General features: G+C 38.0%; 2 protein-coding genes across 2 annotated transcripts in view; one reads left to right on the forward strand and one right to left on the reverse strand.

Annotated features, from left to right (window-relative positions):
- LOC147079693 (uncharacterized) overlaps positions 1–22,882 on the forward strand; it is a 68,419-nt gene that overhangs the window by 24,971 nt on the left and 20,566 nt on the right. The gene's annotated exons all lie outside the window — the stretch shown is intronic.
- Positions 3,247–6,818, reverse strand: LOC147079694 (uncharacterized). The gene is made up of 2 exons (XM_085944412.1): positions 6,670–6,818; positions 3,247–6,128 (listed from the first exon to the last, which is right to left on the reverse strand). The coding sequence occupies exon 2, from the start codon at positions 6,091–6,093 to the stop codon at positions 4,549–4,551; it is 1,545 nt and encodes a 514-aa protein (XP_085800538.1). The 5' UTR covers positions 6,094–6,128; positions 6,670–6,818; the 3' UTR covers positions 3,247–4,548.

Here is a 22,882-nt window from a genome sequence, read left to right on the forward strand (position 1 = left end):
TGAACGCTTTGAATTTATAATTTGTTATGTTCATTATATGTAAAATAAATAAATTTGATTTGATTTGATTTGAAAAAAAACCCGTTTGATTTACAATATACTAATTATTTTACACATTATAATATTTAGTTAGTTACTTTTTAATATTTTGAAATACAGTACCTTAAGAATTAGAATAGGCCAGACATAGTAAAAATGGGACCCACCCGTAAATTCAATAATTGGAATATTAATTGAAATTTTCAGAAGCAATAAATTTTCTCTGTGTTTCATTCCTTGGCATGTCGAATTACGAAAGCTTTCTTGTGAAAATGATTTAAAAAAATATATTTTATTTGAATTTGAGTGTCCCTGAGTGCGTCCTCGGCAATGACATTAATATGGACGAAGCATCTGGAAAAAAAATTACACTCACTTTTTTGTCGGGTCTGCCGAATGGCATACTCTGTTCTAACGCCATTACAATAAAGGTGCTATTGCTATAAATTCCCGATCCTTTTTGTCAGGTCTGCTGAATGGTTCGGTTCGAACGGGTTCGCTCAAATGAATATTGACACTAGAAACACTGTTCTAACGCCATTACAATAAAGGTGATATTGCTATAAATTCCCGATGCGTGATATCGCATAATGGAAATTGCGTGACGTCTACCTATACATGTGCGAATCTCCCTATGCGCGCATTTACTTGCTAGCTTGTATTGAGTGCGTTGTCCAGGTCCTCGGAGTACCGGTAAATCCGCACCGACGCGAAATTATTCGTAAAGATAGCGTAAAATACGCAGGTACACCTAACTAATTTATTATGACTGTATTTTCAAACAATTCTATTACAACAACAAAAACAACACCAATTCCATAATACGACGATTTTCTTAAGGTGACGCATCAGTGAAACGGCAAATAATTTTCAACTGTAGGCGCGACGAAATTTTGGACTCGCTCGCATTCAGTGAGAGAACGTCGAGCTAGAAACACATCACCTTGCTTCGTGATGGCGACGGGCCAATTAATTCTTAAATCGTGTAAAGATGACTAAAAACGTTACCCATTTACTTTAAAAAGAAAACATGTCAATGAATATATTATTATTGTTACTAATAGAACATACGTTAAAGTGCCCACCACCACCCGTCATATATGCACAACCGTGGATATGCACGGCCGCTTTCTATGACGCTTTAAACGTGTCTGAAAGAAGTGATTTTAAGTGCTCATTCCGTCCCGAGACGGAGCCGCACGGGACTGATGCTGCAACCATGCACCGTAGTGCTTAAAGAAGAAAGTTAAGAAAGAAAATTTTTTGTTTTTTGGACTGGCTCTGCTGTCCGCTGACGTTAAGCGCTTTGTGTACCCGCATACTGAGTGTCACGAATTGAAATGGATGAGTCTATAGAAGAGTCGGGACTATCCCGCTCCCCATACGACACTGCAAATTTCTCAAATGCCGTAAAGTTGGCCTCGGTTGCTACCAGATCTCCATGACCAATTGGGCCCGTGTGAAGACGGACCCTGGCAAACAGCTCCGCTCGTTCGAATTCCATAAGCGGGCAATCCCAGAGGATGTGTTCAACATCTTGGTGGTCATGCCCGCAGGTACAACCCGGCCCATCTACTATCAAGCCAAACTCGTGGAGTCTGGCGGCGAAGTTGCCATGGCCGGTGAGGAACTGGCTAATCCAGTGCGAAGGTTGGAGTCTTCTAGTTTGGTGCCTGCAGAATACGTCTGGAAAAAAACGGTAAGTGTGCCGCCCCTTGGGGGAGGCGGTCCACCTCGCCTGCCATGCCGCAAATGCGGTCTTGTACACAATGTCACTTACAGTCTTCCTGTAAGGAACGTCCTCGGATCTCTGCGGTGGTGTCAGATGGACACCGGCGAGTATTGTGCTGATCCCCCTCAAGAGGAGGGTGATCGATCCTCTGACTTGGACGTGCAGATCGAGGGGTAGCACCCCCGCGAGTACGGCAAGCGCGTCAGTAGAAGTTGTGCGGTAGGCTTTGGTAAGCGAGATCAGCGCAAGTCGCTGCCCGCTTAATAGTGCGCGTCTCACGAGAGTTAAGGAGTTTACTCGAGAATGCCAAATGCTGGAGGCGTAACCGGCAATTCCCATGAAAATTCCGCCGTATGCAACCTTAAGGGCTCTAGGCTTAAGTCCCCAATTGCTGCCCGCCATTCGGGCCATTCTCTGATAGGCCGAATTGGCCTTAGAGACGGCCGTCTTGGCGTGGTGAACGAAAGACAGCTTGTCATCAAGAATTACTCCCAGATACGTAACCCTTTCGGAGAAACGCACTGAGGTCTGGCCAAAACGAACCGTGGGCGGCCGTCGAGTTATGTTGACCCGAGAACTACCCCTGAGGAGGACAGCTTCCGTTTTGCTCGGGGCAAAGGTCAGCTTGTTCAGCAACCCCCAATTAAGGATTCTGCCCAAGGCGTCCGTGGCTGCACGCTCAAGTGCCGGTCGGCTGGTCGCCCCAACAAGCAGGAGCAAGTCGTCGGCGTACGCAACGAGCGTGCAGCCCGGAGGCAGTGGCAGGGACAGAACGTCGTCAAACAGAATGTTCCACAGAAGGGGTCCCAGGACGGAGCCCTGAGGACACCCCATGGTGGTCCTCCTGTGAATCAGGCTGGGGCCGGAGTCGTAGGTTATCTCCCTATTGCTGAAGTAGCTTTGAACTAAGGCAAAGAGGTCCCCGGGGATCTGTTTCAGCCTAAGCTTTGCCAGAACCAAGGGCCACCACGCAGTATCAAACGCGCCCGCTATGTCGAGAAAAATCCCGGCAACGAGGTCCTTGCCAGAGCTCTCCACAGAATCGATCACAAAGCGAATCGCATCCTCGGTGGACTTTCCGGGTCTAAACCCAAATTGTCTTTGCGAGATTGGACAGTTTTCCGACAGGTGGGACTCAATCCTGCTGTTTATCAATCTTTCCAATATCTTCCCGAAGACGGGAAGGAGCGTAATCGGTCTATACGCTTTCGGGTCACAAGGAGGGCGACTGCCGGCTTTGGGGATCACCGTGAGATGACCCTTTTTCCAGCAGTCGGGGAATATGCCACTACTCATGCATTCTTTGTAGAGTTGCGTGATCTCGTGTGAGGCAAGAGACCACGCCCTTCTCGCTAGCGCGTTATCTATGCAGTCAAGCCCCGGGGCTTTGCCAATCGGGAGGCTGGCAAACAGGATCCCTAGCTCGGACATGGTAGTGGCTGCGGATCGCGGAGTGTTTAAGGGGAGCAGCGCATAGACGCGAAGCTGCTGAAATCGGTCGTTGTCAATGTCGAGCGACTCGTTGTCCTGCGGGATAAGAGCATCCAACAGGACTGTGGCGGACTCTTCAGAGCTATTGGTGAACGATCCGTCGGGGCGCCGTACCGCCGACATGACTTTTCCGGGCCGTAGGCCAAGCTTCATCACGCGGAAGGGGGGGCCCCACGGATCATTGCCACCCATTTCAGTGACGAACTCTCTCCAGTGCACCTTCTTAGCCTTACTGATTGCCTTTTTGAACTTGAGTCTAGTGGTCCTGTAGGTGACCGCAAGCGGATGGTCCGCGTGCAGCGGCCCCTCCAGCGATCTTCGCGCTGCTTGTAAGGCCCTTCTGGCCCTCCTCATCGTGTCTCTCAGTCTTGTCAGTCTCGGCTTCCACCAGGGTGCGAGGTTCGGCGGTCTCGGGGTCGTCCTTCCGATAGTGCCCTCCGCTTTTTCAATAATGAGATTCGTGAGGTCCTCAGCCGCAGCGTGCATGTCCTTTGGCGGAGGGCGCGAGGCCATCCTGTCCAGACCCTCAGCAAACTCGCGGTCAAAACGTACCCAGTCGGTTCCCTTGGTCCTGAAACGCCTCGGCAGTGACTCGCTCACAAGTGGAGCGAGAGACGCGTGGCCCCTCTCGGTCCTGTAGGCGAACGTGATCAGACGGTGGTCGCTTGCTGACGCTTCCAAATGGACAGTCCAGTTCACGACGCGTCCGGCAGAACCATTGGATATCAAAGTGACATCAATGTGAGATTCCCCATTGTTGGTAGAGAATGTGGCTGGACCATTAGAGTTATTCAGCACCGTCAGGTCGTGAGTTGCCACGAGTTCCTCGAGGGGCGCCGGATTGTCCCGGCCAGACCGCGGCCCCCGGGGGGCCCACAGCCATGATTGAACGTTGACGTCCGCTCCCACTATAATCTGTTTGCCGCGGCATGCAACCAGAATTTTATCGAGCTGCTCGACGCATTTCAGGATGTTTACGCTGAATTTAAAGTAAGAAGAGACCACCACAATGGAGTTCCCCGATCGGTCGGAGACCTCCGCTACGGCAAAGAGTTCGCTCGACAAGTGGGCAAGGTGTAGCACCACTAGGGTAGGATTCGCAACGAAGATGCAGGCCATGGACCCCAGGCCGTGGTGCATTACCCGACCCCCACTGAAACCCAGGTTGGGGCCGTAGGAGTAAGGCTCCTGCACCAGGACCAAATCGATGTCCATTTCCCGAACCGTCTTGATCAGCTCCGCCGTTATAGCCTTCCCTTTGCCCGCATTTAACTGACCGAACCGAATCATTGAATCGAATAATCCGTTCGGTTCCGCTCCTGTGCCATTGCGTACTTGCGCGCTGGGCAATCAGGGTCGATCGCTGCATGTTGATGCGGCTTCTTGTGCCTGGCGCAGGCCGGGCACTTTCCGGGGGCCTTAATATTAGGGCATTCAGCCCTATCGTGTCCTTCCTCGGTGCAATGGCCGCATGTGGCGCTTCTCGCCGAACAATTCTTTGCCATGTGGCCGTATAAGTGACACCTTGTGCACTTGACGACGCCACAAAAGTCTTTGGTTGGGAAGGATTCCCATCCCATATATATGCGCCCGTCATTGATGAGCGCTTCCCTCACCTTTGCCGGGACTGATATCACCATGTGACATTTTCCGATTCTGGGGCCTGCCCTGTGGCTCAGTTTAACATGGCGGTATGCCTCCGAGGGGAGACCCGTGACCTCTTGAGTGTTGGCCTTAATGGCTTCCTTAAGGTCGTCCTCCGTCGTCTTGACCGGCACGTTGAATACAATTATCCGCGGGAGCCTTTTTCCTGCGATTTCAGCCCGGAGACCGGCCTCCTTTAGACCAGGAGCGGCGGCCAGTCGTTTGGCCTCTTCCTCGGTTCTGGGGTGAATGATTACCCCACCTCCACGTACCATTCTCAAGCCCGTTATTTGGACTTTTAGTTCCGCGGGCACGATGGCTTTCTTGACGACTTCTTTAGTGGCCGGAGACTCCATTCCTTCTTGTGTAGGAAAAAAGAACACGCCGGGCCTTGCGGCGGTTGTTGGTGGCACAATTGGCCATTCCGGAGAAGTCTGTCTGACCGGCTTGGCGCCTTTTCGAGTGACGTCGCTCCAAGAATACTTGGTTCCTTCACTGACTGCGTCACCAGTGGCAGCGGCAACCGCGTTTATGTAGGAGGCACGATCTTCCAGTATGGCTTTGCTGGATTCAAGCTTGATTGCGAGAGACCAAGTCTCCGCGACGACTGCCTCCAGTTCCATTGTTATCGCCTTAATTGTCGATGCGGGGATATTTCCGTCGCCGGTGAGTAATTCTTTCACTCTTTGGATTGCTTGAGCAACCTTAGTAGCCCCGTTTTGTGAGTCCGTAACATCCGAGTCGGCTATCCTATCCCCGGGAGGGGCAACGCTCTTTGGATTCTTGGCGTTTGGCCTCGGGGTTTCCTCGGAGTCCTGTGGTATTTCCTCAGCCAGGGAACGTCTTTCCTTCCTGACCTTTTTGACCTTCTTGTTGGCCTTGGTGGCTGCCGCCTCTTCCTTCTCTTTTCTTTCTGTGGCCGCTTGGCGTTCGGATGCTTTGGCTTTCACGGCAGCTTCCGCTAGGATTTTTTCCGCTTTCAGATCCGCAGCCTTTCGAGCAAGGATTTTCGCCTTTGTGGCAGCCTCCGCCCTAGTTCTCACCGTTTCCTTTTCGGATTTGGTGGTGTCAAGCACTGCATCTGTGTCAGAGTCCTCGGAGGAGGGGTCGGATTGCGTATTGTACCAGTCCTCGGGAACTATTGGCTTATCCCCTCCCGGGGGCGGATCGACTGCAGGTTTTCCCATGCCGTTGCTTTTCTTGTGGAGTTGCTGTGGAGAAGCTTATTATATAATATATATATATAAGATTAGTGGCATAAGTAAATGACTAAAATAAAAGAAAAAGTAAAAAAAAAAAAAAAAAATTTTAAATTAAAAAAAAAATTATATATTTTTTCAAATTATTGAAAAAAATATTTAAAGAAAAAAAAAATGTTATTTAAAAAAAATATTAAAAAACCATTTAAAAAATCCTTTTTTAGAATTATAAAAAAAAATTAAAAAATATTTCTAAAAAATATATATAAAATATATATTCTTTATTAAAGAAACTAGGTAAATGATAATATTCAATTCAATAAAATAATCTAAATTAAATTTAAACTTAAAATATATATGCAAGTAATATTATTTATAAAAAAGTCCCTCGAAGTTTTCGATTTGCTCCAGTAGTTTCGAGAAACTTCTAGAAGGATTTGCAGTTAAGTGTAATTGCTATGCGGATTTCGAAATTCGATTCTTCCAGATCATTCGAGAAAGTTCTGGAAATCGTTCAAATCAAAACATGAATAATTTGCACGTGTTCGGGGAATGGTACAATACAAATTATGGTTTTTTGGAGCTAGAATCGGTTGGTCTGAACCGAATTTCTTCGGACAAACACCAAAACGTTGAGGGCACATACGCCTGTATCCCACAAACAATTTATCACTATAGCCCAAAGGGGGCCTTCACAATGTCACAAATAGCACAAAAAAGACAAAAAAAAATGGTTTTTCACTCGATTCACGAAGAACCTTGAGATTTTCCCAAAACCTTCCGACGACTTCGAATGCAAGGGGGCTCCCGTCGACGCCTGGGAGCAAAAACCGACTTTTCTGAAACACTTTCTCGCGACACTTTATCAAAAAACTAACATTCAAAAAGATTTTCCGGCTTTACGGCTTTCCGGAGGAATCTCTCGGAAAAGTTTTGTATCACCAGGTTGACATTCATGAGCCAAAACAGAGAAACCTTTTTTTTTTCAAAATCGGATGACTTTTCGATTTTTAAAGCACAAAAGACCCGGGAGCTACACGATGTACGTCTTACTCGAGAGTTTGTGGCAAAGCCAACCCTTACTAATAGAACAATAAACAGAACATAAAATGGACGTATGTTGAATTTATATTACAAATAATATTTCGTTTGACAGGCGTCATTTGCACCCGCGACCCGCAATCCGCGCATCGCCTAGCAACGATATTTTTAGACCGTGCCTCAACTGATGTACGGCCTTAAGGCCTGAGTACACCAAAAGACACAGATCCAACCGAATTCGGCGATAGCAATTACACGGAACGATTCACCTACAAACTAGCTTGATTTGATTGTTTCATAATATACGCTCAGTTGCTACTGTGAACAATTATAAGTAATACCCCGTTTACACGAGCATATATTTACTGCTGACAGTACTTACATAACGATAAGATTGCATGCATGAATCAAAGAAGTTCGGAAGTTTCTGAATTGTCATGCAATAGTTGGGATTTTTTCGATCTGCGCTTGCGCAGTAGAACGATAGTGGCAAACATGCGGATAGACTCATTTTGAGGTTAACCGATTTTTACGACCTGTCTAATAGTACCATAAAAATACAACATCGCGTCTCGCTAACGCTTGAAGAATGAGATTGAAGAGACAGTCAGCACTTTTACGTGTAAACCGTTATTGTCACGATAGTTTGAAATACACACTATTGCTGCCAGTAAATGCATGCACGTGTACAGGCGCTATAAAGCAACAAATGACATTTAGACAAGTAACGAGTTGCTGATTATATTTATTAGGGTATTACTTTTTGTTTTGTATTTATTATTGTCTGTTAAAACCATGAATAAAGTCAGGCAGCCTTAATTATGTAAATTTAAAATTTGTTTTGTTACGACAAACGCAAGACAAGACACGCTCGCGCGGGCACTCTTGGAAGCTTAAAAGGAAAATTAATTCGGATATTTTCGTACGTCTACGGGAGCGATCGTGGCACACGGTTAGCCTGAGAATCTGCCAATGCAGCGCCATCTTTAGATTATTAAAGCCTGAGCATATCTTTTTGCACAAGCAACGAGTGGTCCACTGTTCAGCTGTCAAAATCAGATCCCAGATTGCTTGACATATTGATTCGCCCTTTCTCGTTTCAAATTGATTTACTTATACAAAATTCTCAAATCAAATATATTAACTATCAACATAATCATTATTATTGTACTTTATCGTCGATATGCCCAGCGCATCTATTGTATACACAAGACTGATATCGGCCGCTGTCGGGGGCTAGCGAGTGTAGTTTATCATATTTTGTAAGTATTAAGTATGTTAAAACATAGGACTCAATGTAACAATTACAGCTAACTTATTGTAAAAATTATAATACCTTTATAAAAATATGAAAAACTACCCTCAATAGCCGTCGATAGCGGCTGATAGCAGTATTGTGTAAAGAATAGATGCGCTGGTATGCATGATCAATATTTTCGTCAATCCTTCAATATAATTTAATATTATCCGTGTGGATCATATTTATACATAAGTACATAATTAAACTACTATAGTAATGGATTGATGCTTCTAATCTTTAATGCAATGCAGTGTCATATTGATTTTAATCGAAATATAGGGGAAAATATAAATAATATTGTTCATGGAATATCAATTTTATGGCAGCGGGGGAAGCCAGACTATTAGTATGCGAATATTTAACAATTTAAAAAAAAAAGTTTTATTCTTGCAAGCTTATTCTATAAACATTGTAATAAGTATGTACTTAAGGGGGGACGTGCGCCGCGTAGGTCAAAATTCAGATTTTATGCTATTTTTAAAGCATGATAGTGGATATTCCTTAAACGTTGTAGATAATCTATTTATATAATTTTTAAGCCTTATTATCTTTTATATTTATTTTAAACATTTTTTGATGACTGCATAAAGTATTTTTATTACATAAAATAGTATTCTTTTGAACCTCTCGATATAATGTTTTAGAATATAGTCATGTTTCAGTAGGTACATCCATGTGCAGTGGTGTTAAGATTTTTTAGGTTTATTAATTTTTAAAAGCATTTATAAACCATTAGTAAAATTTGTGTTGACATTATTTTAGTGAAATATTTACGATAAAAAATTATATTGATAACCTCTGTGATCCCAAATTTGACAAGAATTAGGCATTTTATTATTCAAAAAATGGGCAAGATTAACACATTTGAAGATAATTCTAAAGATACTGATTATAAGCTATACGAATAAAGTTTACTTTATAATAATTATTGACCTAAAAATATGGTAGTATTTTTTTTTGAAATACGCCATTTCTATTGGCAAGCGAGCAAGCAAAACACGTGTTGTAAAATATGTGTTTATAATATACTCGTATAGTCACGAAAATAAGTATCGTGATTATCCTCACATATAAAAATACTGAATTTCCCGAAAAGATTTTTTTAATTGCCTCTCCAATCCGATATGGAACTGGCAGTCTCTCGAAGGGGTTTCTTAACAATATTTTTTTACGAAAAATAGGTGTTCGCCACTTTCTCAATATATTAAAATTAGATCCATGAATTGCCAGCCGCGAGATTCGTACTAGAGGTCCACGGCTAAATAAGCGGACACGTTACTACTCGTCCATTGCGTGGACCTCTTAAAACGATTAGCAGTATACAATGATGTACATAGGAAAAAACGGCCCTCATGTAGAGTGCCGTTCCCTTTCATTTTTAGTTTCAAATCACAAATCATCTTCTGGTAATAATTAGAGTATTTCCACTAAACTTACTCTCAAGCGTATCGTTTGCTTCGTGGAAAACTGCCACAGCTCTCAAAAGTTCTAATATTTATATTCGTTCTTTCATTCGCCGCCCTTTATAATGTGCCGCTTTTATGCAACACATGACTTGTCTACCCCCATGGACGTCAGTGGTATTATATTATTCTGATAGCAATAATATAATACCAGTATAATAATATGAAATTATCCATTCATCAATGCACGCTAAAATGTATAGAAAAAATGTTACTACGTGAGTGATTCAGGAATTTGTATACGAAATTTTCGTGTTACGTGTATGACAGTCTAAAATAAATATCCACTAATATTCGTGTCACCGCTTATTGCCATCAAAAAGGCAGTTAATTTCCACCACTATTCAATAATGAACTGAGCACAATAGTAAGTAGATACATGTTATTGTATATGTATTTACTTACAAACTTGTTGAGCCTGCGATGACACGTTTGTATTGTGACTGCCTGTCAACATTCAATTGCTCCATTTGTGTTGTTATTTAACATGCACGAGAACGTGCCAACTCTACAAACGCGTGTGTTTATACAAAATTAATGTTGGCATTTTGTATAAGGCAAATTGTCTGTGGTTAAAATGGCAGCATAAATTGGCGGTATAAAACATCAAGTGTGTATAAACATAAAACGAATGACCGCTAAATAATAAAACACGTTTAAATATATATACTCTGTTTTCCATTTATTTTCCTTCTTCAAATAGATTTAAACGCCGATACGTACCGACTCCATATTGTATTTATTTATCAATAACATAGTGACAGACAATGTAGTTTTGTGTTTGTGATTTTATTTAAATATCTACACGCTGTCGCCTACATTATTGCCACCATACGAGTGGATGAATGATTTAGTAAAATACTTAATTAAGGTCTTGAGGATGGAACTAAAACAATTAAATCGACTTCAAAGTTAAAATAATATGTTATTAATGTATGACATACTTATTGTGTAAGTATGTAGTTTTGTTCACGAATAATATTACCATCTAAAGAAAACATGTTTTTAGTATTTGAATGAGGACAAAGCATGTTAAATTATTTAAATTAGAAACGCTATATATTATATTATTATATTATATACATATTATATTCCATTTCCATGGGATATAATTTAATGTTAGTCGTAAAATAATGTTTATTATAACTGTCCAGTGTTGATACAAAGTAATTACAATTTCGAATCATGTTTGTCACACATCTAGATATTACGTATGCGGTGATGGCATCTTTTAAAAATACTTCTGATTTTTTTTTATTCTAAATGCCTTTGTAGCTACGCGAATTATTAATAATTGATTGCACTAGGGTTCATCGTTCATCCAAGAAACCTGTGAAAATAATTTACTTCTAAATGTTATTCGGTGAATCTACGGCTCAATTTAAGACAATATAGCCTTCCCAACTCGGCTCAATCATCTACATTCTACGCCTCTACGGCAATCTACGCCATACGATTTTCGATAGTGTCTTCCGAGCGCTTCGGTAGGTTCCTGAATGGGAACATTCCCTAGGCTCCCTACGAGGACTTTTTTTTGTCCGGCATACGCTAACTAGATAATAATATTATGTCACACCCACTTGAAAGTTCTGAAGTTTTATAAATATGGTTGTTTCTAATCTTTGTATAGTCATATTATATTGGTGTTTCCAAATTACTTATGTATTTTTAATAAAGAATATTACATTATCTTGTTGATTATTCGCTGAATAAAAGAATAATCTATTAATTTAAAAATCATTTAAACGTATCTACCTACTTATTTAATTTTTGAGAACTATCTACCTATCTTCACTAAAATCCCCCTTGGCTATTCGCTGAATTCGCTAGTGAGTGCGTATTCATAATATACCTATCCACTGTAGAATCTTCCTTTCGATTATCTCGTTTATTATACAGATAATACTAAATTAATTTCTAATAGTGGCAATATCCATAAATCATGAATATATTGGGTTACCATGTTATTCAGACGTTAATTAATTAAGTAATTGTAACATTTCCCTATTAGTATAGAACCATTATATTATACTATACGTGGTAAATTACGTACGTACCTTTCAAAAACGGTTTCACAATAATTAGATACGTAGATCTACTAAGTTAAAGATTTTATGATTTTATAAGGCTTCTAAGCCAAAGCGATTTGTGCATGGTTATTTTGCATTTGGATGATTATTATTGATTTTAAATTATAACATACCTGCTGTTTTATTTAATAAAAATATATGTATCTCTAGTTACAAATAAGATGTTTATAAGTAAGTATAGAAATAAATGAAAGTGAGATACGTTTCAAAAATCTTCTTATGACCTAAATACACAAAATGTACAGTATTTTTGTAGTTTTTTTAAGACAACAGTTAATAATGTAATTACTAATACAGTTAATAACAGTGAATATTAAGTTTTCGACCATGTCCGATCCTAATAAGATCGTATGGGCCTCCACATAGTGGAGGTTTGTATTAACATATTTGTTTATACGAGAAATGGATGTCAGCCACTTGCTCAACCTATTAGGTCCATACTCTGACTCACACACAAATTGAAAAACAATAAGTGTACTTGCCAGACCCAGGATTCGAACCGGGGATCCACGATGCTATAGGCGACGCTTAAGACTGAGCTGAACAGGAACAAGGTCATTCATAGTTCATTCAGAGACTAATCTCAGCGTTGAAAGGACGTCATTTTAATTCAGTCTAACCTCAAAAACCTCTAACCATCGGGGATTTATTTTAAGGAACGCAATAATTATTATTTACAATTCTCGGTCGAATGAATATCATTATTACTTTTATTATTATTACCTCCAAACATAACATATGCGACGTAGCCTGGTGCCGGCCGACGGAATACAGGGCTGTCAAAAAATTTAAAGTTAAAAATAGCTTACTGTACAGATGGAATAATTACATACTTCCAAGCGTCAAACGGCATACAACATTCATCTAAAATAATTATGAAAAGACTAGCTGATTATGTTATGTTATTTTTGTATTGTTCTTATTTTTTTGCTTATCAAAATATTTCACATATTATCTGATGATGTGTATTTTGGATATATCGTAATATGTATCTGGTCTCATTAAAATTGCTATTAAGTTGATATAACATAGGAAAATCTGTAAATCATTAAAATTTTAATTTCGTTATAGTTTTTAATTAAACCGGTGCAATTACATATTAGATTTAAACACTGTTGTACTGTGTGACTTTTATAATATCAGATAACACTGTAGTATGTCAGCAGAAGAGTAAACAAAACCCAGCTCATGGGATAACCGAATGGTAAGCAACTGTATATATTATATTTTCCCGCCAAATTGCACACAATTAAAAACAATTTATCATAAAAACAAGTAAGACGTCTTTGACAGCCCTGGGTGATTGATTCGATAAAGTCGGCAGTTTTTTTTGTCTTGTTCTCTGCGATCGCTAGCTTTGAAAAAAAAAATCTATGGGTGACCACGTTAATAATCATTTTTTATGAGTATAAATTATTTCTTGCATTGGCTTTTATTAATTAATAATTATTGTACCTACCAACTAAAAGTAAAGTTGCGTTACTTCTTTGTAAAAGTGTCAGACTAAATTAATTAAACTAATCGGGTAAGTAATAAAAAGTCATTAATTGAGTTAGCATTTACTTGGTAGAATTCCATTTTAAAAGAAATGAAAATATAATTAATTATATTTTCATTTCTTTTAATAAAAAGTCACTTTCTTTTATAATAAACAGACATCACTATATTAATTTTTTTTAAATATGCATTAGAATTAAACAATATGTACCTATTTTTTTTAATAGTTATGTAATAGGTCTTATATATTCAAAATAAATACTATTCATTAATAATGTTTTTTGGATAGCACATGAAATAAAAATGTAGGTAGATATGTATTTCAACATCCTTCGTATGTTTAGCTCTCGGACAATTTCAGGTTAAAACGTTATTAATATATTATTATTAAGTTTATATCGTGGCTATCCATCATATTGGTTGCAATGTTTTCCACCAAATTGAATTTAGTAACATTTACGTAAGTATATTAGAAGATATCATTTTTTGGTCACCCCATATTTTATACACTTTGACAGTGTTATGATTTAAATTAAATAAGAGATCATTATTATTACTTTAGACCAAAGCATTGTCGGCGACCTTTGCATATTACCAGTAGAGCAACAATTCCGGACCACATGTAAAAAAATCATATTTTCAATTCTCAAGGGCAATTCTGTAGAGCGTCCCCTTAACACTTACTATTAAATAACATATTTTATATAATAACTTTTCATTTATTTTTATATAGGATTGTTTTCACTATTTTGACTAAAACACAATAGTGACTTGTAACGTTTTCGAAATACAGCATTCAAATATGTTTGAATCCATCTTCAATTCATATAACTTAAAATCTATGTATACTACGACAACATGTTATTTTGCTAATATCCGGAACATAGCGTAGTAGAGTATCTCAACCCAATTTTCAAAATCGTTTTCCGTTTAATTTTCCATAAACGATCACGGGTAGAAAATGTATTTTAAAAATCTATATTATTTCCGTGATGACATAGGTGACTTTATTTTTAGACACAAATTCAATATCCGTACCTAATATAGATCAGAGATTCTCAAATTTTTTATAGTGCCTACACAAAATCTAATTGAAATAAATTGCGGCTCACTTTTTTTTGGTTTTTATTAACCAACAGCACTTTTGAAATAACGATTTAAAAAAAATAGTGAATTTTCAACATAAAAAAAAATATAGCAGACAAGCTAAATCTATCGACAAACAATAAAAAAACAGATAATAGTTACGTAGACTCTGACAGCTAAACTTATTAAACATGGAACATGCTTTGTATACTGATTCTCTGAATGCTGGTGGTCCAAATTCGATAGAAAATTTATTTGTCAAAGTAACCGAATCCAAAGGATTCGAACAATTATACTTTTCTGAAAATTATGTAATTACAATAATAAAACTAATGAAGTAATAATAACAGACGAACAATACATCGCACATAATGTAGGCTACTTACTGAACGTAAGATGAAAATAATCAGCGCGCGTAAGTAATCGGGGAGGGGCGCGGGCTGCGCGGGTGGGCTGTGCGGGTGGGCTGTGCGGGTGGGCTGTGCGGGTGGGCTGTGCGGGTGGGCTGCGCGCCTATAGTTATTCTACGTCTATTTTTCGTAACGCTTTTGCGTCGGAGATCATGAGTAAAACATGTTCCATGTTAAAAAAAAACTTATAAATAATATTTAGTAATCCCATAGTGAATGCAATTATTAAGTTTGTCAGAATAGTGTTTAAAATAGAATAGGTATATTAGGTATTAGTTTTTCCTAACACGAAATATTTCAAGGGTCCCTCCCTGGGAGCTAATTCCAAATTAGGGGACGTGTACCCTCCCCCCTCCTTGTGGTAATATCGTTACCTAGAGTAAATAGGGAATTAGGTACAATTTCATATCGACAGCCGTAACTAATGGATACACTGTAAAAGAAGGATAATGGAAGACTTCATATTAATTATGTTCATACGGTATTTCAATCTTAGTTGCTATGAATATTTAAAAATAAATGTAAATCACAATTTCCCTTCCAGAATCAGACTATGAAACCCTAAGAGTATGGGAAGTATTTTAATGGGGCATGTACTTGTTTTTGCAGAATTGATTGTTATTCGTTGTATCTTGTATATATAGAGGTCAAAATAAGTAGGAGGAATGTTGTGACATTATAAAGATCGATACTCTGAACAAAAAACAACACTGAACCCTGACTCACACATCAATAGCACGAAAAATCTTATCTATTTGCTCTATAAATTGATGTGATTCTTGGTCACCTCATAAAGACATTTTTTAACTAGAAATATATGTTAACTACTTGCTCAACCTATTACCTTCATATTCTCGGTTCAAACGATCCTGAGAATCGTGTTCTTACGATTGAAGAAAAACAAAGGAGAAAAGGCAAGGTACTTACACGTTTTCTTCCAATAATTTTATATTTATAAGCAAACAGTATAACTAAAGCCCATATTCCATTGGCAGATTGCGTCTGGCCCGATCGTCTGCCACGACTGTCAAACTCTATTCTCTATGGTTTTCAAGGATCGTGAGCGATCGGGTCGAAAGTGGAAAATTTTCTATTATCCGTCGTGCGATCCTTTCATTATCAAGCGAAGATTGCCGAAAGCGTACGAAAATAGCCGAATATGCGCCTGAGTCATGCAAACGGTCGTTCATTTCATCTGGTTGATTTCAACAGAACAACTACAAGATGGCGAAAACTTAAAAAAATATATATGGAGTATCACCGAGGACACAGTCCTCGTCGAATAAATACACGCCAAAGATATAGTGTGGAACGTAAAAAAATCCGCCATATTCAATGGCGATCACGCTGTTCTTCAGTTAGCCAACTTTTGACCCAGTGTTTTCGTTTACGGCTAGTCCTGACCGCCTGAGCCAGTTGAAATATAGCCATACTTGCTACAATAAATTAGTCTTTGGATTATTCGATTTCGATATTCGAATTACTCAATTGGTTTGGAGATTCAAGCTCGTCCAGTTATTCATGATGTAAAATAACAATAAGTATACAAACTTTCTATAAATGTCAAACGGCCGCATAAATTTTAACAGATCTGATGCTCGCTAGGTTTGACAGCTGACAGTTCAGTTTTGTTGACGTAAAATTGCGCGGGAATGCGTTCAGTGTAGCCACCAATCTAAGAAATATCTAGTTTTCACTCAATCTATATTTTTAATAACAGCAACACTAGTATTATTTTAACCAATCAAATCAAGGACCTACGAGATTGAATCGTTGCGTGTAATTGCAAATAGCTAGCGACAACGGTTGGCGTCGATCGTTGGATCGGGTTGGGTCTGTGCGTCTGCCAATGGAATATGGCCTTATGTAAATTTGCCAGACGTGGGACTCAAATCCGAGACCCACGACTTCATAGCTCGTCCATCAGCATGACAGACTACGGTAAGAAAAGTTTGGTATTTACTCTTCATCATAATCCAGCCAATTAGCCGAGGGGGCTTCATTTTCCTCTGTCTATCGTAAGCCCCTACGTCTTCACCCCAGGGATAGTGTGTCTCTTTTAACATAGTCTAATTACATCAGTCTAGTTCTCCCGACCATTGTTTCCACCTTCTGGTTTGTTGAAGATGAGTCTCTTTGGTAGTTGGGCTTCTTCCATTCCTGAGTCATGGTCTGCCCAAAGGAGTTGCCGCACTTTCACGTGTAAAGCAACGGTGGAATCATCAGACAATGCGCATAGTTTGTGGTTGTAATTTATTCGTATACAGTTTCGAAGACCTTTCAAAGGTGTAGAGTTTTTTTTTCATTTTTTTTTGATAAAGTTCAGCATTCCTATCGAAAGAGTTTATTTGACTCTTCCTTACTAATTTTATTTCAATCATTATTAATTAATTAATTAATATGGGTATTACCTTAAATGCCTTCAAAATATTATATTATATTACATTTAGATAGGTAGGTACTGAATAAACAAAGAGGTTTTGAATAAATAACAAAAACACCTACGTTTTCTGTTGTTATACGTTGTCTTCGATTTCACAGAATACATTATTCTCTATATTCATTGTTGTATTATTATAATAATAATACGCAATACGCCTATCGACCCTTAATCCGAAAGTATCTTAAGAAGGTAATATTACCTAAATATTATAATACTTACAAAAGTCAGTCAGTGGAAAAATTATTTTCTTGTGTAGGTATCTTTTTGCTGATATCGATTACACGAGACAATGTAAGTAACGGAATAAAGGAAAATATTATAATAATAACCAGAGAACGAAGACTGCGGGCATGACTGTAAATACAAAAAAAAAAAACTATAGTATGACCAATATACATGTTATCAGTAGCGCACCTAGGGGGGGGGCAGGGGGCCTTGCCCCCCCCCCCCAAAATATGAAAATCATCAGAATGATTTTACATATTGAAATCGAAAGCCAATAAACTATAGCTTGGGCTTAGACAAACAACACGGCAAAAAATGATTTGTAATTCTCCAGCACCCTTTTTAGTAATATTTCTTAGATTTTAATTTCTAATACAAAAATTTCGAAACAGGTTTTTTTAGAAACCCGTTCCCTAATGGAATTCTCGGTGTCCACCCGAATTCCGGAGTGGTATAGGTCATGGCCGGGGAGGGTTGACAGGTCTATCCTGGGAGCCCGGGCTGTGGGGGGCCCGGCGTGTCGGGTTGACGAGATAAGTGAGATAAACACATATCATAAATTAGCTTTAATAGTAAAAAAAGTCGCCTGCGGCGCTATTATACTTCATGACTATGAACATTTTAATTTATATAAATGTCCAATATATTTTCTGATTATTATGTGTCGATAGCTCCATTATTAAAGTAGATGACGTACTGAAAATCGCCAATAATTCACTGTATAAGTACCCTCAATTTGAACTAAAACACAATTTGAAAAACGTTAATGTAGTGTTTCACACTGCCTTTAATCTAAGCGGTGGATAGGGGGCCCGTCAAATACCCTAGCCCAGTGGTCGGCAAACTCATTAGTCAATAGAGCCAAATATCAACAGTACAACGATTGAGATTTCTTTTGAGAGCCAAATTTCTTAAACTTAAATTATATACGTAGGTAGTTTAGTTAAAGTCCTAATTAAATTATAGGTAGGTACACTGAATAAAACTGAATATCATACGTAATAATGATCTTATTTATTAATAAAAATTAAATTGTAAGTAAGGTATCCATACAATTGAATCATGACAATGACTGACAATTTCAATGTGAATAATGGCCTTGTATCTCCTTGTAAAGTTTGGGTAAGTCAGGTTCGTATGTTGTTGATTTAATTTTAAGCACGATTCCAGGTTCTCATCAATAAATCGATTTCTCAATTTACTCTTGATTTCCTCTCTTGGAAATCTTTTTACTAACCACAAAACTTGCAATATTAACATTGTTGAAAGATTTTATTCAGTACCTAATTAAATACAGAACTTTATTTTTCTTGACTCTTCTCCTCAGCTGCTTTCTTCCTTGCATCATCGACAGAATATTTAGCGCAAAATTACTAGTTTTTAGTTGTAGTATCTCTCTAAATTTGAATGCGTCAATTTTTCCCGACACATAAATACAGGTCGGGAAGCCATTTAAGTTTTGAATAAACGCGAAGTCTCGGTCTACTCAACATTACATTTACGATTATCCTCTTCCATTTTCTTTGCTTCTTCTTTGTAGCCATGTCAAATATGACAGAGAGCATCTGTGGCAGAGCCGTACTCAAAGGGCCAAAGAGCCGCAGTTTGCCAACCACTGCCCTAGCCTGAGGGCCCGTTTCAGGATGTGGGGGCCATGGTGTAGGTACACCGAGTGCAATAGATAAAAGACCGATAAACGAGATATAAGGCTGTGTTGTATTGAGTAGGTTGTGTATAATTTAAAGGCAATAATACTTTTTTTGTCCATTTTCAATTAATATGTTGGAACCTAAATATTAAAATACCAAAAATCTGCAACATTCTGCGAAAAGAACGACTACACCCACTACGGTGGTGGTGTAAATCAAAAGAACATTTTTTTCGGTGGAATTCGGAATAAATGTTGTATTGTTGTTTTAATTTAATAAAACGTAATTTTTTTTTTAGTACTTATTCCACTTTTATTAAATAGATTAGGACCGGTTTCGTCCGCCTCAGAGGGACATTTTCAACTAGTTGAAAATGTCCCTATGTATATCGCCATGTATTGTGAAAATATGTAAAAATATTTATATGAAGAAGAAAAAGAGCCTATGGGACTAATTTACATTCTCCTTCTTGGCCCCCCCCCCCAATAATAATTCCTGGGTGCGCCACTGCATGTTATCATCAAATGAGGGCAATGTTGTACCATCGATAAATTAATATTAATTCACCTATATTCTAAATTTAAATCTTTCAAATCTTGAACGATATTCAAATACCATTTGGTATCACTTTTTATCGGTTATTTTGTAGTTTTTGGTAAATCAGTTTCAAATTTGACCGTGTATATACATTTATATATTTTAAATGTGCTCGACACGGGTACATACTATCCTATCGCATGCACTTTTTAACGTGTATGGAGGGTATAATAGAATGCGCAGGTCATTTAACGACAGGAGGGAATTGCCTCGATGGGTGAAAAAAAAATCTAACTAACAATGTTAAAAACACCTTTTATAGAGATGGAGTTTAAATGTATGAAATTGAAACAAAAAATCACCCCTGATTAAGTTAGCTATACATAAAGTGACTTCGCATTGCCGGTTCATTCGAAGAGAACTTCACACTAATACTATGAGATTCCACTGTAATTTCAAATTCATTTAATTAGTTAATTTCATACGTTATTATAATATGTGCAGATATCGTCAAAGTGAGCGTTCAATACTTAAAATCATAGAATTGGATAGTATACACGTAATTAAATTTGACATTAATTTGACATCTCACATGATATTTCCCTATCAAAGAAGACCTTTAATATAAAATTTCTGTCAAATATTTGTCAAAACATACTTCCTCATCAATCGTATGTGGACCGCCAAAAGCAATGCACTAACAATTATTATGTTAATGGCGAATAGTCAAGTAAAACACCGATAAATGCAATGTCAACAAATCAACAGACTTCAAACCAAAACGCGAGCCGCCATTTTGTTTTTAGGCATTACAATATAAGAAGAAAATACTGAACAAATACAATACGTATAATTGTTCGATTCGAAAATCGAACGATCTTAAAAATCCCTATAAGTAGTCACATTTTTATAGGATGTCATGCATCTCTGGTTCACGACACGAAAATCTATAAACTTTTAAATAATGTATAACCTATTTTTTTGACCATGGAAGGAAAGCGACAATGATATTCGTGTTCAAGAAGTGGCTAGTTAGGCTGTGGGGACTATGTATAGTATGTAAATGTATATAATGGCTGAAGATTGATGATTTTATATGACTCTTGCATTACAAATATCGGAGGTTGCGAAAAAAAGATTAATCGCAGAATAAAAAACGCAATTAGAACAATGATGTGCTTGAACAAAATATGGAAAAATATTATCACCTGGCCATGACAATGAAATTCTCCATATTTCTTCGTATTATTAAGACTAAGAGTATAAAAGAAAAATAACGACTTAAGATTGATGCTTTTGAGGAGGAGGCAATTGCAAATGATTCCACGGACGGTAAAGAACACGAATATCTCTATTCTGAAAGAAATACTCTAAAATATGTCTCCAAAGGTCCGACCAAAGATGCTACGGAACTCTCTACATCTGAAATTATTTTGACGACGGAATGCGTGGATCCCTGGATAGATATAAATACGACATTTGAAGTGAGTCATGATCGTATAGTTTCAAAAGTTGTTAAGTTCATTTTGGCATGAATTGACTTATCAATGCCAGTTTTCACAACTCTTAAAGCACTACAATTCATATTAAATTTAAACTGAATTGGATTGAAAATTATTAGAGAAATGACAAAAATTTTCTAATAATATATACTAACTCCGTCTACAAGTTTAAAATAGAACTTCTTCAACTAATGTCATTTTCCACCTGACCTAAATTTCCTCAGTACACTCATGTGCGACATTTCAACAGTTAGGTAGTTTAAAATTATGTTAATTGCCAATTTAATGGATGAAACACACATTTTAAAGATTTCCGTTAGTTTTATATGACACATTTACATTTCTTTATATTTTTGATGGCCTACGTTTTAATTACAATACTAAATAATTGCATTATGGCAGTACAGCTATTGGCCAATACTATAGAAACCGTGTCGGTTTTCTCGCTTTTTCTCGAAACTACGAACATTTGTGAATTAATATCTTTTGAAACTATATATATACTTATCAGTGGGGAAGAGTGGAGTTATGCTGTTAAGATCAGACAGTGCATACTAAACTCAGTCACGTCAGTCAAACGTATTTTGTTTTCATTAAATTAAGACTACAATAAATGTAGATAGTGTTTGTTAATTTCTAAAATTTAATTAAACCATGCCTAATCCAATTTACAGTAGATAATAGTTAAAAAAAATATTTGTTTGTCCATAAAATATCTAAAAATATGCCTTTAAATATTGCATAATTTTAGGTATCTTATAGATAGAATGATATTTTTATCGATTATGGTTTGGTTGAGCAGGGCTTAAAAACTAACCAACACCACCTGTAATATGTATACTTAATTAAACAAAACTGTTATTTTTGTTTGATCGTCCATAACATACCTAAATTATTATGGCTTAGCTTAGGCAGGGTTTGATTGAATTTTGAAAACTAATCAGAACTAACTACAAATTTTATTCTTGGTTCAATGAAAACAAATAAGTATAACTGACAAAGTTTAGTGTGTACTATTTATGGCGAATATTAACAACCTACCTCCAGCCCTTGCTATTGATGTATATGATACCTAAATAATATATAAAAATATGTCCTTCAAATGATTAGTAAGTTTCATACGTAACATATACGCAGTTCAATCAATTAAGATTGCGAGACTGCGATGGCTAGGTCATGTGCACCGTATGAATGACAATGAACCGGCAAAGAGAGTGATGTCCAGCAATCCAATAGGACGTAGAAGAAGAGGGAGGCCAAAGATTCGCTGGTTAGATGGAGCTGCCAGTGACTGCCGTATTCTGGGGGTACCAAATTGGAAAGCGGCCACACTGAATAGGGACAGGTGGAGGGAGCTGTTGGAGGAGGCCAGGACCCACACCGGGTTGTCGCGCCCCTGACGATGATGATGATACGTAACATATTATGTTCACCTCTAATGAGTTCGCATAATAATATGGTATCGTTGTCTATTAAGACAATTCCTCCACTAAAATGCAAGGCGAAACAAACTGCCCTCACTGTCAAACTGGAT

This window comes from Rhyacophila brunnea, unplaced genomic scaffold, assembly GCF_057557595.1.
Source record: "Rhyacophila brunnea isolate RB1 unplaced genomic scaffold, BYU_Rbru_1.0 scaffold_1, whole genome shotgun sequence".
Taxonomy (NCBI): domain Eukaryota; kingdom Metazoa; phylum Arthropoda; class Insecta; order Trichoptera; family Rhyacophilidae; genus Rhyacophila; species Rhyacophila brunnea.

Excerpts from the sequence above, each read along its gene's own strand:
- LOC147079694 (XM_085944412.1), bottom strand. The coding sequence starts at position 6,093 with ATGGGAAAACCTGCAGTCGATCCGCCCCCGGGAGGGGATAAGCCAATA.